The 25,229-nt window shown below is 40.9% G+C and overlaps 1 protein-coding gene across 3 annotated transcripts in view; it reads left to right on the forward strand.

The window, feature by feature from the left end:
* Positions 1-25,229, forward strand: part of tjp2a (tight junction protein 2a (zona occludens 2)) — a 142,017-nt gene that overhangs the window by 2,134 nt on the left and 114,654 nt on the right. For 2 of the 3 annotated variants that reach the window (XM_073048502.1, XM_073048501.1), the window contains exon 2: positions 5,983-6,374. Coding sequence is in view for 1 of the 3 variants with exons in the window: in XM_073048500.1 (XP_072904601.1) it covers positions 21,524-21,544 (21 nt within the window). In the remaining 2 variants the exon portion in view is untranslated. Of the gene's footprint in view, positions 1-5,982; positions 6,375-21,361; positions 21,545-25,229 lie in introns of those variants that run through there. The other variant, XM_073048500.1, reaches the window with a different exon arrangement.

Here is a 25,229-nt window from a genome sequence, read left to right on the forward strand (position 1 = left end):
GTCAACTTTAGAACTGAGCTGCAGGGCCATTTTTGACTCTTGTGAGTGGTTAGAAAGAAGTGTTGAGAAAATAATAGAAGCAGGAGCAGGCAGAAAAGGCCAGCAAAATTAGTATTATTTATTTTTGAATATTTGATTACTGAATATATAAAATACAGGAAATGCAATAATCACTATTAGGTTCAATTGTATTAGAAAAGTAAATATCCTGTATAAATTGGAAGCAACAATTTGCCATTGCACCTTGTTTTCAGTGCAGCAAAGTATTTCTGACCAGAGCACATCAGCAACCAGGAGGAAGTTTAAAGATGCCCATTAAGTAGGTCAACAAAATGTTCCAGAATGCCCTTGCAGACAATATAAGGAAAGCTGCAACTTCCCCTCTCCTATCATCATTAACCATTATCTCCCAGCTGTGAAAATGTATCTGTCAAAAGACTCAGAGAGCAGAAGATTGTTCAGACAATAAATAAGAACTACGGTAAATGGAGCACCTCTTAGTACCCTGAAGCATCTCAAAGTGCTTTGTTGCCAGAATAATACTCTTGAAGCAAAAACCAAACTGCTGGAGAAACCTGGCATCTGTGGAGACAAAGGGATAATTAACATTTTAGGTTGAGACCTGCATCACCACTTGGTCAATCATCTCATTGCCTCCATGGGCACTGCCTGACCCACCAAGTTCCTCCAGCAGTTTGCTTGTATTTTTGCAGCAGACCCTTGCATGTCCTTTTTATTGTTCCACTGTGAAATCTCTTCAAAGTATGCCCATTTTAAATAATTTTTTCTCCAGTCCTGATGCAGGGTTGTAACTTAAAACATCAACTATCCCTTTGCCTTAACATTCAAGATTTTTAAAAAAATTCAAAAACTTTATAAAACTAAAACATACTGTCTGACCCACTGAATCCCTCTGGCAGTTTGTTTGTTCCAGTGCCCAGCACCCACAGTCTCTTATGTCTTCATAGTACTTTTGAAATTTGCTCATTATTGTAATAAAATCATAAGACATAGGAGCAGAATTAGACCATTTGGCCCATCGGGTCTGCTCCGCCATTTCATCATGGCTGATTTGCCATCTTTCTCAACCAGATTCTCCTGTCCTCTCCTGCCCTTACTAATTAAAAATGTATCTACGTCCACTTTAAATATACCCAATGACTTAGTCTCTATAGCCATCTATGGCAATGAATTCCACAGATTCACCACCCTCTGGCTAAAGAAATCCTTCCTCACTTCTGTTTTACAGGGATGTCCTTCTGAAGTTGTGCCCTCTAGTCCTAGTCTAGCCCTCTGCAGAAAACATTCTCTCCACGTTTAATTTATCCAGGCCTGTCTAAATTGGATAGATTTTAATGAGATCCCCCACATTCTTCTAAGCTCCACTAAGTACAGGCCCAGAGTCATCAAATACTCCTCATACATTGACCCTATCATTCCAAGGGTAAGTACAGCAATGCCTTGGTGCTGCTTTTCCATGTTGATCTGCGTTCAGATGCAGAAATCAGCAGATGAGATTGGACTCACGGCTGGCATTCTAGATGTGTTCAATCACTTCATTTATTATTTACAAAAGGCTTCTATTTAATAGTGCTTTCAATTTAGTAAAATATTTAAGAATTTTTTGTGTTGAGGGTTATTTTAAAAAGCCGAGTCATATAAAGACCCAATAGGGCAGATAAATAAATGTTAGGTCTAAGAAGAGGGAATACTTTAAAGGAAGAAACAGGTGAAGAGTTTTGGGAAGTCAGTTACTGAGCTTGGCAGCCAACGGAGGAATTTTTAAATTCATAGATGCACAAGACAGCAAAATTAGAGGAGGGCAAATTTATTCAGGAAGGGAGATTGATGGTGATCAAAGAACCCGAGTAAATTACAGAGAAAAAGAGGGTGAGAAGAAGTTGGTGTACATGAATAATTGTTTTAGTTGTGATGCTTCAGATTTCTGCAACACCCAACATTCAAGACAGTAAGGGAGTTGCACCTTTTGTACATCAGTGGTTTTGGCTAGGTTATTGGAGGAGAAGGACAAGCTGGTGCTGTAGTGGCGTTAGCACTGGAGTTCAAGGCAGATGGTCCTGAGTTCAAACCCTGCCAGGTCCCAACCTGGGCAGCAGCAGTATCTGCGCAGAAGAAAGGCCTGACAATCTACTTCCGTATCTTGCCATGAAAATCCTATGGTGCATGAAGTCATGAAGAGTCAGACTCAACTCAATGACTGAACAACAACAAATTGGAGGAGATGAGACTGTGTGATTGGAAGTATAGGGGAGAAAATAGGTCTTTGGAAGTGCATTGGGCCCTGTGTTAATTGTGGGGTTGCTGTGAAATCATGAATGGAATTGAGGAACTTGGGGCATCAGAGATGGTGGGGGGGGGGGAGTTTGGTAATGCAGAGTTGGGAGGGGGTGGGAGTAGCTCAAAAGATAGAAGTTAATTGTGGGTGTTGGTGCAGTCCCAGTTCATTACAGCATTTGGAAGACTTTGTTGTCCTAGGAGTTACCAATAATGGATTCTCCCAGACAGCTTGGTTTACAATGCCTTTCAGGAAGGATTTCAGAGGGTGTACATCAGATACACAAACTTAATGGGTATTCTGCAGTGCTGCAAAACAACCTAGAAATGGTCATTAAATGAGCCACTGGAGGAACTCAGCAGATCAGGCAGCATCAGAAGAGGAAAATAGACAGTAGATGTTTGAGGTTGAGACCCTTCATTTCCACTGAAAAGAATAGAGGGTCCAAGTGAAGGTTCTTGACCCAAAATGTTGACTATTTCTCTCTACAGATGTTGCCTGACCTGTGGAGTTCCTACAGCAGTTCATTTTTGTTCTGAATTCCATCATTTCTCTTGGGTCTCTGTAGATAATCAATACAGCATTTCACTCCATGGTTAGTATATTTTCAATTGAGAGACAGCACAAATTGAACTAAAGTCTTGGGATTTTCAGTTTTCCAAGTGAATTGTCTTTGTTGTGCAATTAATTGTTTGTTTTGTGCCTTATTCTACCCAACCTCCAACTCTTTGGCAATGTCAGTGATGTCAGTAAGTAATATTTTTATCAACTAATAATGATGGGCACAATTAGCACAGTGATATTTTCCATCAATGATGATCTTACTTTTAGATTTTAATGCACCAGGGAAAATAACCTTGATTAATTTACTGGTGTACCATTATCTTCTCTCACTTTGGCAGTCTGAGATACCCACCTGCTTCAAGCAGGCTTTAATTATACCATTGCCTAAGAAGAATGTGGTAACCTGTCTCAATGACTATCGTCCACCTGCTGGAGTGAACAGGTTTGAGAGGTTGGTGATAAAACATATCAACTCCTGCCTGAGAAGTGACTTGGATCTGCTCTAATTTGCCTACTGGCACAACAGGATAACAGCAGATACCATTTCATTGGCTCCTTACTCAACACTGGAACACAGCAAAGTTGTATGCACCAGGTTGCTCTTTATTAATTACAGCTCGACATTCAATCCTATCATCCCTTCAAAACTAATAAGCTTCAAGACCTTGACCTCAATACCTCATTGTGCAATTTGATCCTCAATTTCCTCACTTACAGACTCCAGTCAGTTCAGATTGGCAACATCTCAACATTCTTCATCAGCACAAATCCACAAGGCTGTGCTCTACTTACTTTATACTTCTGATTATGAGGCTAAGCACAGCTCCAGTACCATATTTAAGTTTGCTGATGACACCACTGTCATTGGCTAAATCAAAAGTAGTGATGAATCAGCATATAGGAGGGAGATTGAAAATCTGGTGGAATGGTGCCACAACAACCTCACTCAATATCAACAAACCCAAAGAACTGATTATTGACTTCAGGAGGAGCATGAGCTGGCCCTCATCAGGGAAGTAGAGGTGAAGACGGTCAGCAATGTTAAATTCTTCATTGTACTATATTGGATGATATATCCTGGGTCCAGCATGTAGGTGTATTTACGAAGAAAGCATGGCAACACATGGCAAACTTCTTTAGAAGTTTATGTGGATTCAATGTACTGTAGCGGTGTGCTACATGCAGCGCTGAAATAATGACACGGAGTCAATAAACTGCAGCCAAAGAATAAGTTTATTTCAAATTCACAGTCTTGCTTTAAAGCCTGTCTCCCCCACCCGATACCTCGAGAGGCACGTACTGAAACCCCTTGAGGCTATCTTCCTTTGTGCCTGCGCTCTGGCTAGTTGTCAGCCGGTTCGAGTGTGCTAGTAATTGGGTCGCCACATAACTCTCCCCCCCAGAACCGGCGGTACACCCCCCAATGTCCACAGTCTGGGCCGGACCCTGTTTGGGAGGTCGGCCTCTGTGCCGCGGTGCCGGAAACTTGACCGGTTGCGCCAAGTCCACATGGGCCGGTTTGAGTCGGTCCACCGTGAAAACCTCCTCTCTCCCCCCAACGTCCAGCACGAACGTGGACCTGTTGTTCCTGAGCACCGTAAACGGCCCCTCGTAGGGCCGCTGCAGCGGTACAAACACAAACTTACAGTTCTGCAGGTCTTTGGGTACGCAGGTCGGGTGCTGCCCATGCTGCGAAGTGGGTATGGGGGCCAGAGCACCGAGCCTCTCGTGTAGTCTGCCCAGGACTGCTGCGGGTTCTTCCTCTCGCCCCCTTGGGGCTGGTATGAACTCCCCGGGAATGACCAGGGGTGCGCCGTACACCAACTCAGCCGACGAAGCGTGCAGATCATCTTTGGGCGCCGTGCGGATGCCGAGTAGGACCCAGGGAAGCTCGTCCGCCCAGTTAGCTCCTCGCAGGCGTGCCATGAGAGCCCGAAAGTCTCTATGAGCAGGGCTTTGAATGCCGTGTACTTGCCGTCCGCCGGGGGAGACTGTACGAACTCCGCAACCTGGGCCACTGTGTCCTGGTCGAGGGAGCTCACCACATAGAAGTAACGGGTGTCCTCTGAGGTTATTTACCGAACATGGAATTGGGCTTCCTCTTGCTGAAACCATAGGTGAGGTTGTAGCGTCCAGAAGCTTGGCAGCTTCGAGGAAACCGCATTAACAAATGCAGCGTCTGCCATCTCTGGTCCAAAAACGTTTGGACCGTCGGGGTCACCAATTGTAGCGGTGTGCTACACGCAGCGCTGAAATAACGACACGGAGTCGATAAACTGCAGCCAAAGAATAAGTTTATTTCAAATTCACAGTCTTGCTTTAAAGCCTGTCTCCCCCACCCGATACCTCGAGAGGCACGTACTGAAACCCCTTGAGGCTATCTTCCTTTGTGCCTGCGCTCTGGCTAATTGTCAGCCGGTTCAAGTGTGCTAGTAATTGGGTCGCCACAGTACCATCTAAAACCTAGACAATCTTCTATAGATGTGTGATGGAGAGTATATTGACTGGTTGCATCATAGCCTGATATGGAAGCACCAATGTCCTTGAGCAGAACATCTCACAAAATGTATATAGCTCAGTCCATCACAGGTAAAGCCCTCCATATCATTGAGCACTGTCCCAGGAAAGCAGCATCCATCATCAGGGTCCTCCACTACCAGGTCATGCTCTCTTCTCGCTGTTGCCATCAGGAAGAAGGTAGAGAAACTTCAGGGCCCACAACACCATGTTCAGTAACAGTTATTACCCCTCAACCATCAGGCTCTTGAACCAGTGGGGATAACTTAACTCGCCCCCATCACTGAACTGTTTCCACAACCTATAGACTCACTTCAAGAACTTTTCATCTTATGTTCTCAATATTTATTGTTTTTTTTTTCTTTTCTACCGTATTTGCACAGTTTATTGTCTTTTGCACATTGGTCGTTTGTCCTGTTTGCCCTGCCTGTTGATTGAATTATGTTTTTCGGATTTACTGATTATGCCTGCAAGAAAATGAATCTCAGGATTGTATATGGTGACATACGGTATATGTACTTTGATAATAAATTTAATGTGAACTTTGAACTTTCTGCATGTTACAGCAGAAAAACAAAGTTAATTTTTATATCTTTTCTTTTCAGCCTGATTTCCCGGTACTAAGCTAATGAGATTAAAGTCTGTCAGAAAGAAGCAGTAAATCAAAAGGAATACATCGAATGCCAATCGGGAGGGCCACTATTTCACCTACAGTATCGGTAATGGCTTAGCATAAAGGACTAGACTGCAGAGCAAATGAGAACGTATGCTGTTGCTACAGACTGACTCCTATTTACCTGTTGGCTGCATTATCTAATGCAACACCCACTAGTTATACAGAGAGGAAGTTGCACTGAGTCACCTGTATGTCATTTCAGTTTCGATGCTAAACAGGAAGTTGACTATTTCTGCTTATTTGAGGGGCTCCACAACAGAACAACTATAGTGAAGTTAAAGCAGGATCCCGGTGAGAGCTGCTCCTTGTGTTCAGTGAACAGTAAGTTTCTTTTTTGTGATTGTGAGCAACGTGTACTTGTGTGCGTGTGTGTGTGAGAGAAAGTTTCTGGGTAGATGGGTGTGTTCAATTTCCAAATACAATACTGCTGCAAAAATAAAAAGTAATTGATTCCATTTCTCAATTTTATTTTCCAAATGTAGTTTGCAAGCAAAAAATATTTATGTCAATTAACAAAAAATTAAATTCCTGGTTCAAGCATTCATTGGCTGTGAAGGTGTAAAACAGATCTGTTTCAGTGCAGCTTACCTTGTGGACCTTTTACCTTGCATTCATTAACTAAAAAATAATTTGAGCACTTTGAAACATGTAATCTGAGTCTATATTGAATGCTGAACTCATGTATAAATCAAGTGGTCTAACTACAACTCAAATGATCTAAAGTTGCTGTTGGGCACACCCATCAAGATCAGCATTATTCGAAGCAAAATTTAAATGAGGTATTTGTTGCTTTCCTTGTCGCCATGTAATGTAATTTAATTCCAATAACTGGGAAGTGATTATACCCATGTGAATTCTTCTTTGCTGTACTTTATGTCTTTTTTTACCTGCCAGCCTTCCTTTGCTACAAGCTGATAAGGAGCAGGCAAATAGCAAAAGGAAAGGTTCAATATTATGCAGTGGAGTGATTTTTTTAAAATATGCTATTGCAGATTCAGTGATCTGAACATACCAGGGTAGTTAAAATATTGTTTACTTTGGATGGCAACAGATGCTTTATAATTTCACAATTTTTATGAGTTGTACCCTTGAGACCACTGTATATTTTGATTATATGTACACTTTACTGCGATTCCTGTGCTGCCAGTGGAACAATGGGGTTCAAAGGTCGGATTTCTATTGCCTGCACTGAAACTGTGATTATGGTTGCTTCAACTTTAGAGCAGAGAGAATTTTTGTTCTGTTTTTTTCTTGATTCCCATACCATGTGCTATTAGAAATAGAGCAAGATCGCGTAATCTCTTCAAAGCCATCTTCCAGTGCTGTCTTGCAACCAACTCAGCATGTCTACAATGGCAATGTCCACTAATTGTGTTGTTTTTATATGGTAAAATGCCTACGTATATCAGGGCTACATTATGAGGAAAAACATTGATTTTCAGATACAGTAGATATATCCCCTCCTCAATCTTTCACATCCACAGACTTCACTGCTCCATCATTGGCAGCTGAGCCTTCATCTGCCTGCACCTTAATAGTGCAATTCCTTCTCTAAACCTTTAACTCTTTCCTCCCTTTCAGGATTTTTTAAAGCCTCCCTTTTTGGCCCGGTCATTATTGCTGGTACCCCCTTATGTTGTTCAGTGTTAAATTTTGAATGATTGCATTCCCCCAAAGTACCTGGGAATGCTTTACAACATTAAAGATGCAATATAAATGTAAGTTGTTGTATTTGATAACAAATATTAAACCAGATTTTAAAAAGGTAGTATCATTCATAGCCATTGCCTATACTTTACGGATACCCCAAATGTGAACAAATTATTATTGAATTATTATTAAATTCAATATTTTTATATATGTACATACTGTATTTTCATTCCTATTAACAGCAGAATGAGTTTCCCCTCTTTCCACTTTTAGTAATTGTTCATTCTAAACAGTCTTATGTGCTTTCTATGTTTTATGGACATAGTGTAAGGAGGAGGGATTAGTGTTTGATGTTTTTGATTTGCTTTTTAGCTAGTTCGGCCCAACATTGTGGGCTGAAGGGCCTGTTCCTGTGCTGTACTCTTCTATGTTCTATGCATTTGATGCTACCACTACAGTCCCATAGAAGTATGGTTACCACATCAAGAGTATTGAGTATTTTCTGACTAATGGACAAAATCAGCATGAGTGTCTATAAAAATGACCTCTTCATTACCTAGGGATGACCTGTACCAGCACCGTGTATCATGTTCCTTATTTGTTATATGTAGTCTTTGTTTAATTGTTCTGAATTTTGTGCATGACTTCAACTCCACTAGCAATGTTTGCGCAAGAAGGTGTGTTAAAATGCTGATTGTACATTAACAGACAATGAGAACTCCATTACCTTCTATGGAAGCCCATCCTGTGGTATAATGCATAACAAGGCAGAACCTCAGCTTTGTATTCCAGCATGTAAATCTAAGATTGGATACTCTTGGATTAAACCTCTTGTTTAATTTCTTGTTTTAGTTCCACAGTTTCTGGCTCAGTTTCTTCCTCATCTTGGTTTTCTTCAATTTTGACGTCAGACATTGGTGCCATGTAGTTCTTTTAAAGTCAAAAATAAAGATTTTTTTAAATTTCTGTTTTTGCACTGCTTACTTAAACTACTGAATATGCATGAAAGTCAACAGATGCTGGAAATCTAAAGTAACACGCACAAAATGCCGGAGGAACTCAGCAGGTCAGTCAGTATCTATGGAAATGAATAAACAGTCAATGTTTCTGGCTGAGACCCTTCTTCAGGACTAGAAAGGAAGGGGGAAGACTCCAGAATTTTTCTTTATCCTGATATCTTGGAGATTTTTTCAGTTTCTATAAATGAAAATAAAAGAATTCATATCAAGAAATCAATTTAATTAGTATGTAAACAATATCAGATCGGGTTTAATATCACCAGCATATATCGTGAAATTTGTTAACTTTGCAGCAGCAGTACAATGCAATACGTGATAACATAGAAAAAACAATTACCATAAGTATATATATGTATATTCAGTAGTTTAAATAAGTAGTGCAAAAACAGAAATAAAGAAGTATTGAGGTTGTGTTCATGAGTTCAATGTCCATTCAGAAATCTGATGGCAGAGGGGAAGAAGCTGTTTCTGAATTGCTGAGTGAGTGCTGTCTGCCTTATACCTCCTTCCAGATGGTAACAATGGAAAGAGGGCATCTCCTGGGTGGTGGGGGTCCTTAATTGATGGACAATGTCTTTTTGAGGCACTGCTCCTTGAATACTAGTCTTGGATGTTACAGAGGCTAATTTCCATTATGTAACTGACTAACTTTACAACTCTCTGCAGCTTACTATGATCCTGTGCAGTACCCACCACCCACACACACACATACACCAGACAGTGACGCAACCAGTCAGTGCTCTCCACAGTACATCTGTAGAAATTTTCAAGTGTTTTAGGTGACATACCAAATCTCATCAAACTCTTAATGAACTATAGCTGCTGTCTTGTCTTCTCTATAGCTGCATAGATATGTTGGAACCAGGTTAGGTCCTCAGAGGTATTAACACCCAGGAACTTGAAATTGCTCACTTCTCCACTTCAGGTCCCTCTTTGAGGATTGGTGTGTGTTCCTTCATCTTATCCTTTCTGAAGTCCACAATCAGCTCTTTGGTCTTACTGACATTGAGTGCTAGATTGTTGCTGTGACACCATTCAACTACCTGGTATATCTCACTCTATTTTTCCAGTTCTCCTACTAAGAAAGTTAATGCTGTAGGGAAAATAGCTGGAGTATTGCAATTCAGTCACAGTTTGTTCAGAGTCAGCTACTCTAAATTGGATGGCTGTAGGTGTGTTATACTGCCAGTATGAGGGAAGAGGGAAACACCAGTTCAATCAGTGTACCAAAGGAAGGCTTGCATTTCTGTACCACTTTTAACATGTAATCCAATGATGTACCTCAGAAGTGTAGTCACTGTCATAGTGTAGGAAGCACAGTAGCCAATTTGCACACAACTATGACCCACACACAGCAAGACCATGGCCAGATGCTCAGTTATTTTGTAGTGTTGACTATGATAAACAGTTGCCCATGACATCAGAGAGACTCAGCTGTCCTTGGTAACACTGACATACTTTCTGAGACAGCGGAGCCTTGGTTTGGCGTTTGGGTTGAAAGGTGGCATTTCGGACAGTGTAGCAATCCTTCAGCACGAGTGGGACATGAACCCTCAGCCACATACCTCAAGCAGCACTGAGCTAGGATCCACTTTCTAAGAACCTACTTAATTCATTTGCGTTAAAGGGATTCACTGTAGAAGTTTCACTCATAAAATAACATCAATTATCCTACATGGAAATGAAAACTCAACAGTTTGAGCACCAGTAGAGGGCAGCCATGTTAGCTACTCAGGATCAGAACTGTCTTTTCAGATAGATGGAAAAGATTCCACATCATTATGTTAAAGCACACCAGGTGAGTTCAGTGTTCATCCTTCTGTAAACACTACCAGCACAGATTATCATAATCTTTAGGAGATTACTATGTGAAAACTGGTTGCTGTATTTCATACAAAACAATGACTATACTTCAAAAACACTTTGTAAAATGCCAGGGTTTTTTTTAACTGGTCCCTGACTTCTCAGGAATTTCCTCCCATCCTCTTCATATTCTACAAGTTCTTTGTCTCTTGTGTGTTTAGCAAGTTTCCATTTCAACATGCACTGTTCAGAGAATGTTGTAATTTTCTTTACCTTTTCACAGCACAAAATAATTTCCAATTACTAACTTGACATTTAATTTATCCTTACTTATACACCTGCACTATAGTAAATTGCTGATGATATTGTCTGAGACCTGTTGTAGCAAATGCTCAGCGTTGTGGATTCAAAATCATATGGAACCTTCATTTGGGCGAGTTGGATACAAACTAGAAAGAAATACAAGGCTAAGAGGAAATGCTATTGTCCAGCTAAGTAGAGTGCTTTCCTTGAAAATAAAAGTGTAAGTTTGACGAACTGAATGACTCTCATGCATTATTGTACTGCCTTTATTGTTGTGTTCAGGTAATCTATTGAGTGGTCTTATAAATTTGAGTTGCAAGTCCTCATTCTACCTTTCTTACACTGGTGCTAAAATCCGCAAGTTCTCAATATTAAAACTTAATATGTGTTTTTGAATTCCTTCATTGTTGTTCACCCTCTCTATCTTCATGATGACTTCCACAGCTATAAACTTTCAAGGTTCCTTTGTTTATCCAGTTCTAATCTTTTAATCTTCTTGAATTTAATCATTAATCCATTGGCAGCCATGTCTTTATTTACAAAGGCCCTAATGTCTGGAACTCCCTTCCTAAATTTCTCTAAGATTCGGTAAAACCCTACTTTATTGAACAAGCTTGTAGTCACCTACCCTAATACTTACATATGTAGCTCATTGTTACGTTTTGTTTTGTAACATTGCAGAAATGACTTGGGAAAGATTGCTATGTTCAATAACTTGAATACCGGTACATATAGCATCTTTAAATTATTTTTTACACATATTAATACCACAGCAAAGTGATCAAGCATTGTAATCTCTGTATAATAATTCAATGGGTAGTTGGCCAAAAATGTGACAAGTCTAAATAACCATTGTAAACAAGTTGCAGCAACACACACAATGTGCTGGAGGAACTCAACAGGTCAGGTGGCATCTATGGAAATGAATAAACAGTCAACGTTTTGGGCTGAGACCCCTCATCAGGATTGAGAAAAAGGGGGGAAGAAGACATCTGAATAAAAAGGTGGGGTGAGGGGAAGCAGGCTAGCTGGAAGGTGAGGGGTGAAGACGGGTGGGAAAAGTAATGGGCTGGAGAAGCAGGAATCTGATAGAGAGGAGAGTGGACCATAGGAGAAAAGGAAGGAAGAGGGGATTCAGGGGGAAGTGATGGGCAGATGAGAAGGCCAGAGTGGGGAAAAGTAGAAGAGGGGAGGGGGGAGGAGAAGCATTTTATTACCGGAAGGTGAAAGGGTATCCATAGGGAATATAAGGTGCAGCTCCTCCTCCAACATGTAGCAGAACCAACATGTCAGAACAGGAATGGAAATCGGAATTAAAATACTTGGCCACTGGGGAGATCCGAGGTGCTTGGTGCAGCAGTTCTCCAATTTACGACGGGTCTCACCAACATAGAGGGAGGCCGCATCAGGACAACGGAACACAATAGATGACCCCAGCAGATTCGCAGGTGAAGTGTTGCTCACCTGGAAGGACTGCCTGGGGTCCTGAATGGAGGTGAGGGGGGAGATGTATGGACCGGTGTAGCACTTAGGCCGCTTGCAGTGATAAGTGCCGGGAGGGACAAATGGACAAGGGAATCACGGAGGGTGTGGGGGGCGGGGAAGGTAAAGATATGTTTAGTGGTAGGATCCCTTTGAAGTTGGCAGAAGTTGTGGAGGACAATGTGTTTGATGTGGAGGTTGATAGGGTGGTAGGTAAGGACAAGAATAACTATCACTATTAAGACAGATTGAGTGCAGATATTCAGGAAATGGAGGAGATGCAGGTGAAGGCAGCATCAACGGTGCAATGAGGGAAACTCTGTTCTTTGAAGAAGCGGGCAATACCTATTGTCATTTCAACTATTTTGATATAATAAAATACATTTAAGAGTTGCACTTAACAGCATTCTAAGCACTTCACAATTAAGGTCACCTCATTACTGGAAGGATGTGGGAGCCTCAGAGAGGAAGCAGTGGAGATTTACCAGGATGCTGCCTGGATTAGACAACGTGTCTTCTGAGGAGAGGTTGAGCAAGTTAGGGCTTTTCTCTTAGGAGCAAAAGAGGTTGAGATGCAACTTGATAGAGGTGTATAAGGGACATAGAGTGAAGAGCCAGCAGCTATTTCCCAGGACGGCAATAGCTAATATAAGAGGACCTACTTTTAAGGTCATTGGAGGAAAGATTAGGGGGGAATGTCGGGTAGGATTGCACTACTGTGGATGGTGGTAGAGACAGGTATATTAAGGTCGTTTAAGAAACTCTTAGATAGACACATGGATAAAAAAAATGAAGGGATATTTTAGAAAAATGGGTTAGGTTAATCTTGGAGTAAGAAGGTCGGCACAACATCATGGGCCAAAGGGTCTGTACTGAGCTGTACTGTTCTAAGTTCTTCTAAAGTGTATTGTTATAATTTAGGAATTTTGACACATTAAGTTCCCTCAAAGGGCAGTGACCCAAGAGTCAGTCAGCTTTGCTGGTATTTCCATAATTACCGGCAGATTTCAGAATTCTGATGTCAATCCAAGTGCCAATATTTTTGGTTTGAATATCACTGGCAAGTTCCTGGTTCTGCTTCTTACATGGCATCCAATGACTAAGCAGGAACTTGCCAAGGTTCCCAGGAATATCAATGGAATACAGTGTTACCTGCTTTTATTGCCCATTCCTGATATTTTTTTTCAAGTGCAATCATGAACAATAGCCAGATCTGAAATGCTGATCAAGTCACCTAGTTCCCAAAGAGAACACTGATAGGCCAATCAGATGGTTCACTGCTGCTCAGCGATAGAACACAAAAAGATCGTATGTACAATTAAGAAACATTAGAAAATAGTAGATATACTGGGGTCATGATGATCATGATGAAGTCTGCTGGAGAGAGACATTTATACACATACTGTCCTCCATAATTCAAAGAGGTTGAAGGATAAGGTTGCAGGGTAACAAAATGTGGCAGGAACACTTGTACACTAAAAACTAATCCCTACCGGGAGAAAACAGCACCTGATCTTTCTGCACTGTTCTCCAACAGTTTAAGGACTAAGTCCAGCTGGAACATCTCACAAGTGCTCTTGAAAGTCAGGTATTAACCCTACCTACCAACAACCAAGCATTGCCATCCTTGTCCCCTTCATGATAGCTTATAAAGAAGCATGTGACTTCCCTCCCAGAGATGATAGGTGTTTGAGCACTCGACTCCTGAAGGCTTGGACCCCATCGTCGCAGATGTTTCCACCCACAGCATCTGGAAGGCTGTTCCAAATTCTGATAGCACAGTGAGGGAAGCTTCTATCCAGTGTGTGGGTTCTTGCATCAGGCATAGAAACAGCATGAGCAGGCATAGATAAACTTGATTGTGTGCTGTGCCGTCTCTCATAAGATGAAGGTAGCATGGCGCGAAGGTCTGCAGGGCTGTGGCGGGTGTGCATTTTGTATAGCACGGTAGCTGCAGCAACCTGTTGTCTGTGGTGTAAGATACTGATGGCTAGCTTCTCACGAGCTGTGGCTTCATCTACACCTATAATCCTGAGAGCCTTTCTTTGAATGGAATCAAGCTGGCTGAGGACGCTCTGTGAGGCATTCATCCAGGATAAGCAGGCATACTCCATGAGACTTCATACCTGGGCTTTGTAAACCATAGCTCTGCCCTCTTTGTCTAGTTTGGATGCTATTTTCCGCAGAGCTCCAAGCCTTTGTCCAGCCTTGTTTGAAACAATGGAAAGGTGTTTATCCCACACCAACTTACTGTCAATATTAACACCGAGGATTACTAGCTCCTTCTTTAAATCTAGCTTGCAGTTCCCAAACTACAGGTCGGGGTTAGATGGATTCCGCTTCCTAGACATCACCATCGCCTTGCACTTAATAGGCTCAAAGGTGACATTCCAGTCGTCTGCCCAGGCTTTCATCCTGTCAAGATCCTACCTGAAATTTATTATCTCTGACAGTACTGCTCTCCTTCAATACCACATTGCAACATCAATGTAGATTACATGCTCAAGTTTCTGTTAACTTAAACTCAAGGAAGCTACCCACTGAGTTGCTGTGATTCATACTATAGAAACTGTGATTCAGTCCCAGCTACAACCCTCTGTTTCGAATTAAATGCATTGATTACGTAGTCTGAAAGTCTGGCAGCTATTTGATAACACATTGTCTGGCAGTTATCTAGTAACCTTTAGGCTTTGCTGCATTTCGAAACCAATTTTCAGCTGACAGCGTCTTTCACCAGACCTGCTGCCTCACAACACCAAAGCCTAGGTTCAGTTCTGACTTTGGATACTGTGTTGTATTGAGTTTGTACATGAAATTCCACCATTCTCCTCCCACATTTCAAGATGCATGTGTTGGGAAATTAATTGACCATTATAATTACCCTTAGTTTGTAGGTAAGTGGATGAATATGGAAGGAGATCTGTGAATAATGTGGAGTTGTTTTTGAATTCATGTAAATTCAATGTTGATGATTCCAATATTTGTATTTATTCTAGATTTTCAGCATCTACAGTGTTTAGCTTTTGAATGAATAAACCTCTTCTTTGGATGTTTGACTATTAACAGTGGATGAAGTTTGATCAACAGTTCCCAGAGTTCCAGGTGCATGAAAAATTGTCTTTTTAGACATTAATCTGAGACCTGTTTTGCTCTTCTGAGGAAGAACAATGCCCTGGATATTTTCCCCCTGCTTTGTCATTTGGCATCATGCAAGGAGTACAGCCAGGAAATCACCACAATTAGTATCACTATCAGCAGACTGCGTGGTCACTTAGTCAAGTTTTGCAGGATCTTTCAAATTTTCAGCTGAGTTCACTACATGGATTGAAAGATCTTTCACTATGATAGCTGTAGATCTTTCCTTAGTGATAGAGGTTGTGGGTTTGGGAGGTAGTGTTGAGTAATCTCTGCAACATTCATTGCAAGGGAAGTGTTGTGAATGGTTTTAGGTTCTTTCTGAAAGTCTGCAACCATGGAATGAAATCTGTACTTTCAGGAGTTTACCTGTTTTCCAGGGTTTTGACCATTCTTCGAGTATTGTAGCAGCTTCACCAATGCTGGGTATTGTGGGGTAAGCATATGCAACACTTGCCCATGAAATTATATCTAGCAGTGACTTAAACACATTGATGCTTTAAATCTCAGGACTTCCATAAGGAGTTCAGATGAATTAAATCAATTTCAATGAAATCTGAATTCAAAGAGAACTTTGGAGCGTGATAGGGTGAAGGCCGAGTCCAGCACTTGGGCTTATGGTGCGTATAATGGATCAGCCATAGCAGACTACTACATTGACAATAACACTGTATCTTTAAATCCCCCCAAGGTATGATAGATAGGCTTCATAGATGCTTTGAGGGGTCCAAGATTTTTCTCCTCAGAGTCAGTAAATATCCTGGACTGCTACTGCTCTCAGTTGTTTCTCTGCAATAATACACGTTTAGGGCACTGAGATGGGGTTTGTAAATGGATACAGAATTTACAAGAGGCAATGTAAAAATGTAAAGAAAATTATTAAAGAAACAACGTAACTAACAACTGGTGAATTCTGACAATCATACACTTTCTCCTGCCCATAAAATTACAATCTTACTTCTGGCTGCTCTCTGGAACTTTGACAAATTGGTTTGTACCATTAACAGCAGGAAATTGTAATGTTACTTAATGATAGAAAGTACAATATCTGGAATTCATCAGAAATCTTAGTATTATCTAGACGTGACTTCGATTATAATGTAGGATATCCAATTAGGTCAGATTTGCCTCGAGTAACTGAAAAACTGTGTTGCACTCGTTGAGTAGAACTTTAGCTCCTTTTAATTAAAGCTATCACAATGGAGCTGAATGCATATTTTTATACAGTATTATTTCTCACAAATTGTTTAATGTATCTATCTTGTTCAAAGGCTTAACTAAGTTTAATATTATTCAGCTGAATATATTGTCTCAAACTGCATTCATCAATTCTGGAAAGTAACTCTGATATAGGGTTTAGCTGATTTCATAGCTGTGGATATTATTATTATTTGTGTAAACAAGTCTTATTCAGAGATATTTGACTTAGCCCACATATAACTTGGAAGTCAATTATCCCTGAAGCCCAGGCTCGTCTAGTTATGTTCATGTAAGTTCAGTCAACTATCCTTGATCAAAGCACACTATTGGTACTGATATCATTGCTTTTGTGGGTTTTTTTAAAGTTAAATATCTTCAAGGTTTTGATTAGTCAGTTTCCCTTAAGCAATTATTACAAAGTTTCCCTGATGATGCAATTGCTTGCATTCTTAACTCTTTTTTTAGCTTATGATTCATGATCTATTTAACCATCATTGTCCATGAATTATCAAGTTTTAAAATTCCTTCACAGTGTGGTGTATGGGTTCCTATATTTCAAAGTACAGCTGTTTCTCACAGTCAGCTGGGAGCTAGTTATAGTAGGTTGTTTGTGGAATATATATTGGCCAAAACTCTCTTGTCCTTGAGTTATTGTCACAGAGCCTCATTTTAATATCTCATCATAAAGGCAATACACACTCCTTCAGTACCGCACTAGCAATGTCAACCTGAATGATTATACTCAGGTTTCTGAAGATAAGACTTCAATCATCAATTGAATATCAACACTAAAGCTTTCTATGTCTGTATCACATTATCAAATCTGGGAGCTCATCCAGATCTAAAGTGGAAGTCAGATGTTGTGTTTAGAAATGTCTGTACTTCAAACCACTTTACTGACAACATGACATTTTGTTTCTACCCCAAAAAGAGTACAGAATGTCCATATGAGCCTTATCCCACCCTTCTGTGCAGTGTCAACAAATTCCTGTATTTCATTGGAGCAGGCTCAGTGGTTGAATGGCTTAATTCTGCTCCTGTATCTTCTAATCTTTCTCTGTCAGGATGATCCAGCTGACCCTAAAACACACTTCCACCGTTTGTCTCAGTGTTACATATTCAGCACCCTGCAGCAAATACATTTATCCTAAATTTACTAGTGACTCTTATATTCATAACTCTTTAGCTCTGGACATAATGTCTTTTCAATTCACAGATGCTGACAAATCTATGTCATCACACCTTTTACTTTTTTTTAACCCCTCTAACAAGCATTGTGTGCAAGTTTTCTATTGCAACTTCCACAAGCACACCACATCCTTTTTTTGGCATTTGCGGTTCCCATCAGCTTGCACTGACAACCAGCAGCCACTTCCTACTATCAAGTATAACTTTCCTTTTTTAAATGGGACTCTCCCATGCCCTGCCACACTATTGTGTTTGTCAGAGTAACATTGGATTTCATTTATATGGTATCTTAAGCAAAGCAAACTTGAGATTTTCCACGCAGTAATTATTTGGCAGAATTTCTCATCAGACCTCTGAAGGAGATGTTAGGACAAGTGACCAGAAGGTTAGTCAAAGGCTGAATGAAGTCAGAGCCTTGATAATGAAGATGCTGTCCAGGTTTGTCATTCCTCTCCCGTGTCTTGTGGTGCATCAGCGGCAACCTTGCCATTTCTTTAGCATTTGTCTGTTTTTTTACGAGTCCAAGTTGCTAGCTCGAGACTCAACTCAGAAGGATGGAAAGCATGCAAGGTGCTGGCCAGGACCACTCGCCTTAAAGTCCAGTGCAGATGCCACTACACCACCAGCCAGCAGTGCTTAGGTTTGGGAGTTGGTTAGGTTATCATGCAAATGGAGAGCTTTGCAGAGATAATACTTGTATTACTTTCCCAATTCTTTGTGCCTAATGTAAGTTCTCCTTGTCTCTGAATCACACAACAGAATGGGTATTACTGCTGTTCAGTAGACTACGAATTGATGCAGTGTTTGAAGAACAAGATCACAAGCCCTGATCTCTCCAGTCAGCCAAAGGCCATGCTGGTGCAGTGATGTCACTTTCATTGAGTAGTGAGCTCCTGTGAGATCAAAAGAAAGGTCGTTTATATTGCTCCCTGAAATTAATGCATGGTGAAATTTAAGTCCATTACCTCTTAATTAATTCCAGATGCAATTTGTCAGCCAGTGTAAGGGGCTATTTGAGGAAAAGTTTTCCAGTGATTTTCCTTACTCACAGAGCATGGAAACAGGCAGTACAGCCCAACTCATCTAAGCCAAGATATCCATCTAACTTCGTCCCATAGCCTCCAAATCTTTTACATCCATATGCCTGTCTTTGTGACAGACTAGGGGAGAAACATCTTTATAATAATTCTGAAATCAAGCTGCCTTCTTTTTTGCAGCAGATCATCACAATGTCTGTGTGATTCCAGGGTATGCTGTTCTGTTCCCAAGCTAGGGAAATGAGGAAATAAATTCAGGGCATAAGTACTTCCTTACCATTGTTATGTGCTTAAGATGAAATTTTGTCCATTCCAGGGAACCTGTTGTTTTTCAGCTATTAGATGGTCTTCATCCCAGAAGCTAAACAAGGCCTCAATCTAATGTTTTACCTGAAGAACATTATCTTTCTCAGCAGTGCAGCAAGAGTCTCTCTGCATTTTTCAGAGAACTGACCACTGGGCAGCTGATGAGGCACAATTCTTTTTCTTGTAAGGTTTAATGGAGGTTTGCAGACCAAATAATGTGCATTACTGCCACCTTCTGAGTTGGAATGTGGAGCAAAATGACAGGAAGTAACCCCCCCCCCCCCCACAACTCAAATAATATCAAGCTGTCTAATACTTTTCAGAAAACTAACTACACACTTATATACATTACAATGGCAGTGATATCCTAACAAACTTTACAAGTTAAATTGTGCCTATCCCAAAGATCTCAATTTAGCAATTAGGTTTCACTTTGCACTTCATAGGAATTGTATTCCTAAGCTGCTCCATTTCTTGACGAGTGCACTCCCTACTAATGCCCAAATCACACCTATTAATTCAGAGAAAGGAATTATTTAACCTAGTATGTCCAATACGTAAATATGTAAGTATAACTTCTTTCCCCTTCCCCTTTATACCCATCTCCCAGTTGAGTTCCCAGTATCCTCTGAATTTTAGATTCTGTAAATGCTGTCCTTTTTTTCTTTATCCGAACTTTGTTGCCACAGTGATCGAATAGACTTTTTAATTATCAGAGATTAAGGGAGCTAGGACTTTACTCTTTGGAGGGAAGGAGGATGAGAGGAGACATGATAGAGGTGTACAAGATATTAAGAGGAATAGACAGAGTGGACAGCCAGCGCCTCTTCCCCAGGGCACCACTGCTCAGTACAGGAGGACATGGCTTTAAGGTAAGGGGAAGGAGGTTCAAGGGGGGTATTAGAGGAAGGTTTTTCACTCAGAGAGTGGTTGGTGCATGGAATGCACTGCCTGAGTCAGTGGTGGAGGCAGATACACTAGTGAAGTTTAAGAGACTACTAGACAGGTATATGGAGGAATTTAAGGTAGGGGGTTATATGGGAGGCAGGGTTTGAGGGTTGGCACAACATTGTGGGTTGAAGGGCCTGTAATGTGCTGTACTATTCTATGTTCTATTATGGCTTTCACCTCCCCTTTATCCAAAGACACCACTACATTTATGTCCTTAATTTGAAGTGATTGCTTGGCTTAAATCCCTGTCTCCTTGTTCCCTTCAACCCCAACAAGGTCAGGGACCCGACCCATAAGAAATATATGCACCAGCAACCTCAACAGATGTTGTCCAATCTCAAGACAAATGTCTGGCCTACAATTCAAAGTACCTGTTTTAGTAGATGTCAAAACAGAACAAATCAGAGCACCAAAATAAATAATCAAGGTGCACTTCTTCGACTCATCCCAGGCTAAAATGATTGCAACCATCTCAGACGTGAATACCGATACTTTGATCATCTTTTCTTAATAGTTGCCTGAAACTTTGAAGCATAAACAGAAACACCTGATCAGTGGATCTTTTGAACCATAGGTGTAGATATGTATGAAGTCTAAGAAGCCTCAATCTGCCTTGCAAATATTGTTGAACTATCTGTGCCATTGATACACAATCATTCTTCATCTTGATTTTTTTTCCTTGAAGCTTAAGTTAACTACAGCCAATGTGGAAAACCATGGAGCAGCGACAGGGAAAGGTTCTGCAATAAACAACCCAAGATTTTGTGCCCATTCATTTCCCATCCACCCAAAACGTATGAATGCACTGCTCCCAACACTGTACTAATGTTGCCAATATTGGAAAACCTGCTTTATGTCCCCTTACGTTAACCCAATAAACCATTGCTAACTGTAACCTGCGTTAAAGCACAATTACGTCAAACTCCTTTAAAGTTTGGATTCTTTCATCCTTTCGCAAAAAGCACTGAGGCGTTGGCCATATGTGGAGCATGCCATTCTGCACACAGAAGGGAGGCGGGGAAGGGAGTATCACCAATAGGCTATTTGTAAAACAGTCAAATGCAACACACTGTGTACATCTCTTGATAAACTAATTTCAAGTATTGCAACTATAGATGTAGAGCCCTGCGCTCGAAGTAGTGTAACGTGAGTTCGTTCTTTCTTTGCCTTTCCCACCCGCCCCAAGTCGCAGTGTCCAATCCCGAAGGTTTAATAAGAATGTTGCAACCAGCATTGTTGCGAGTTTCAGGGAAACTCATTCAGTACTGGGAGGTGGTTAGGGTAACTTCACCCAGCTTACAGCTACCTTTTTGTAGTGAGGAAACTTGTTTCTGCAGACCCCAACTCGCATTGATGTGAACGGATATTTACCCCCACAATCGCTTCAACAGGAAAAATGCCCGTCAGAAGAGGAGAGGTGATTGTAATCGCATCTTGTTTTGTAACTGAATTTCTACCGATCTTTTGTTTCTCTGAACCCTCCTCCTCCCACTGCAATCTTAACTTTTTTTTTAAACCCGCCCGCATTTTTCTTAAAGTTAAAATTCTAGCTGTAGTTTTTGTTGCGGTAAAGGTATTCTTAAGATAATGTAACTGAAATAGTAATGAAATTTGCGAATACGGTTACAATTTATGTACAGGGAACTGTCATGTAAACAAGACCGAACGAAACCAAAGTGATCATAGAACCGTTCAGCGTTGAAACATTCCCACCAGCCCACCATTTCCATGGTGACCACAACTGACGTATACTTGACAAAATAAATATGGTGCTATGTAAAGAGAGATTGGGATAACTTAGGTGTTTTTATTTGAGGGGCAAGACGATGTAATGGGCAGAAGGTCCTTTTCTGTAAGACTGGATTTACCAAATGATTGAGATACTGCAACGCGTGTAATGACATATATATGATGAAATATAATGCCTTAATAGTTCCCAAGCAGAGTTCTGGCTCTTAGATGGTCATTCCATCCAGTGTTTATTGATGTAAGTGTTTAAAGGGTTGTTGTGTATACTGTGCACATTTAATCTTTATAAATGTGGGAAGATACGGAACTGATATGGAGTTTGAAACAGTTAATATTTTGCTGTCCGTGACCTTCCATCTATGTTTAAGGAAACCATTTAACAGTGGAAGTGCTCACGACACTATTGTTTGGCTTCTTTTAAAAAAGCCATGACTAATTCTACACAGAGAGGATGGCTGACCCGATGGTGAGATCAGTTGGAAATGATTTACTCAATAATTGTATTACCCTGTTTCCCTAATCTAATATCATGATAATGGAAAACTTCTGCAGTTTACACGATAAAAAAAGACTCTTCTTTGCATGTATAAATAGCAAATGTTCAGTTACAAATGCCACAAACGGAAAGACACCTGGCTATGCCACCAGGCATCCATGCTACAAAGGTGGTCAACACAATCTTTATTTTGTTTGGGAAATGAAATCATGAGTATTGAAGGTAAGTTTATATATTTTCATATTAAATCCCAAAAAAGTTTTTGTCTGGATAGCCTCCAACTTGATGCCATGAATTTTAATTCCTTACTCCATTTTAACTCCAACTTCTAGCATTTCTCTTCCCCTCCCCCTTTTCCATTCTCCATTCTGTTTACCCTCTTACCTTTTCATCTCCTCACCTGCCCATCAGCTCCCTCTGGTTGCCCTCCTCCTTCACTTTCTCCCATGATCCACTCTCCTCTCCTATTAGATTCCTCCTCCTTCAACCCTTTACTCCCACATATAAATAAATAACGTAATAACGTTACTAATAAAATAAGTAACCCATAAATAGATCAACAGAACGAAGACCATCATAGATGACTTCCATGTATCCTCTTCCAACTTCATCCCCGTCTCCTGGTGTCCTTCTTGGTGGGCTCCCTCGCTTTCCAGTCCTGATAAAGGGCCTTGGCCCCTAATACATTGACTGTACATTTCCCATGCTGCCTGACTTGCTGAGTTCCTCCAGTTCCTCCTTGTGTGAGTTGCTTAACAATTCCAGCATTTACCAAAAAACTTGCGTTTATTGTGAGTGTGAGTGTGTGTGCGCGCGCGTGCCCTTAGCTCCCGGTGGAGTCGTCGGGGCGCCATCATGACAAGCTTTTTGCACCGATCACTTCATTGTTCACCATGTTTCCAGGTTTTTTTTTTACAAGCTAGCTCGACACTCACCCCAGGCACGGATGGAGAGCGTGCAAGGGAGCTGGCCGGATTCAAACTGGGGACCTCTCGCCCTGATGCCACTATGCCACCAGCCGGCTGTTTATTAACCACTGGCTATTGGGATTGCATGTAAACCGCTGCTACTCATACCAGTATCATGTTGAGGCAGCTATTTTGAGCCAAGCCAATATGGTTAAATTTACAAAAGAAATGTAGACTTTTTGTAAAATGTTGTTACACAAGGCCATTGCAGCAGACATTAGTTGTAATTAGCAGGAATAGAAGTATTTAATTCTGCAAGAGTTTTCCACAAAATTAAATATCTTATTAAAATACACACATGCAATTTTGACAGTTTTAATTTTGCCATCCAAACATTTGTAGTTATGTACAGCAGAAATTTTTTAAAATCACAACACATATATCTTGTCCTTGTGCATTTTGTGATGTGGAGGCCTTGCACTGTAAAGTCCTCTCCCTTCAACATCCCATTCCCATTTGGCATAGGTTTCCCCTCCCGTGAGTACACTGAATTTCACTGTCAAGAAGTATATGATATGTGCTGGTTGGCAGTGCCTACTGCTAGCATGTTGAAGCCAGTCAGATTGGTGGAGCAATACTTCATAGCCTTTTGGTAACCATTCCCTCCTTCTGTTTTTCCTTATCTCTGTTGTCCCACCACCCCTCCTCTTCTCCACCCTTGCTCTCACCATCTGTCTTCACCTTTCTTTTATTCCTGGGTGTATTCTGTCCTATCAGAATCCTCCCCCTTTTGTCCTTTGTCTCTCCCACCTATCATCTCCCAGTTTATTGCATCATTCCCTTTCTTCACTCCCACCCCTCCCCCCTGGCCTGGATTAAACTATCTCTTGCCAGCTCAAGCTTCTGCCCCTCTCCCTACCCTTTTATTCTTCCTTTCTAGTCTTGATGAGTTGTCTTGGCTGGGAATGTTGCAAGCTTTTGGACCTGTTGAGTTCTTCTATCATTCTGTGTGTGTGTGTTGATACTGGAGAATAATTCCCATTCTGAAAGAACAGCAGCTTTCAGGCAGGTAGCAGGTCCTCTTGTGCTAAGTTGATGTACTCTGAGCTGCGTTCAAATCCATCCGATGCACCTGGAAGCAGATTGTGAGCAGACTCCTCAAACCACGGCTGATGAACCAGATCAAATATTATATCGCTGCCCATATTTCTCATGCAGTGGGGCGTTTCAGCAAGGGAAGGCTGAGATTGTATTCTTGCAGCACAACGGTTTTCAAGCTGTGGTCCACGGACCCCCTTGTTCAAAGGTATTGGTTCATGGCAAAAAAAAGGTTGGGAACCCCTGCTGTGGCAGCTGGGGAACAGCTTGCTGTGATGCAGAGGTTCTGGGTGTTTTGAAGAAACGCACAGAGTGAGATCTTTCATGCCGTCATCCTGGTCACGTCATTGTACCTGTAAAACCAACCAAGAGAGTGATTGTTGAGTTTGAGTTGCCCATTTAAAAGCTCTCTTTGGACTATTATGTACTGTTCTGGCCAAGACATTCTGGTAGTGAAATAGATTGTTTATTGGCATTGTTCAGTACTTGCGTGTAAAGCAGAACAAAATCATTGTTACCGTGAATCCTATGCAGACTAAAAAGCACTATAAATATAAAGGCAATCCTATAAAATACAATAATGTACATGTAGCTGTTGGTATCCAAGACCATTTGTATGTCATAAAGTGATATTAGGTGATGTGAATGTAATGGTGATAAGGAAGATAAAGAAACAGTAAAGATGTATTTGAATTAGATTAAAACTTCCTTTGTAAAGAACCTAACAATTGGAAGATTTGCAGACTGGTAAATCTTTAAAATATCTCTAATCTGTGCATTGGTGAATACTAAGGAATAGTTTTCAATGGTCGATACAATGACTTGGATGAATATCAAGGGAAGTTTTAAAA

The sequence above is a fragment of the Hemitrygon akajei genome, chromosome 6 (genome assembly GCF_048418815.1).
Source record: "Hemitrygon akajei chromosome 6, sHemAka1.3, whole genome shotgun sequence".
NCBI classification, from domain to species: Eukaryota; Metazoa; Chordata; class Chondrichthyes; order Myliobatiformes; family Dasyatidae; genus Hemitrygon; species Hemitrygon akajei.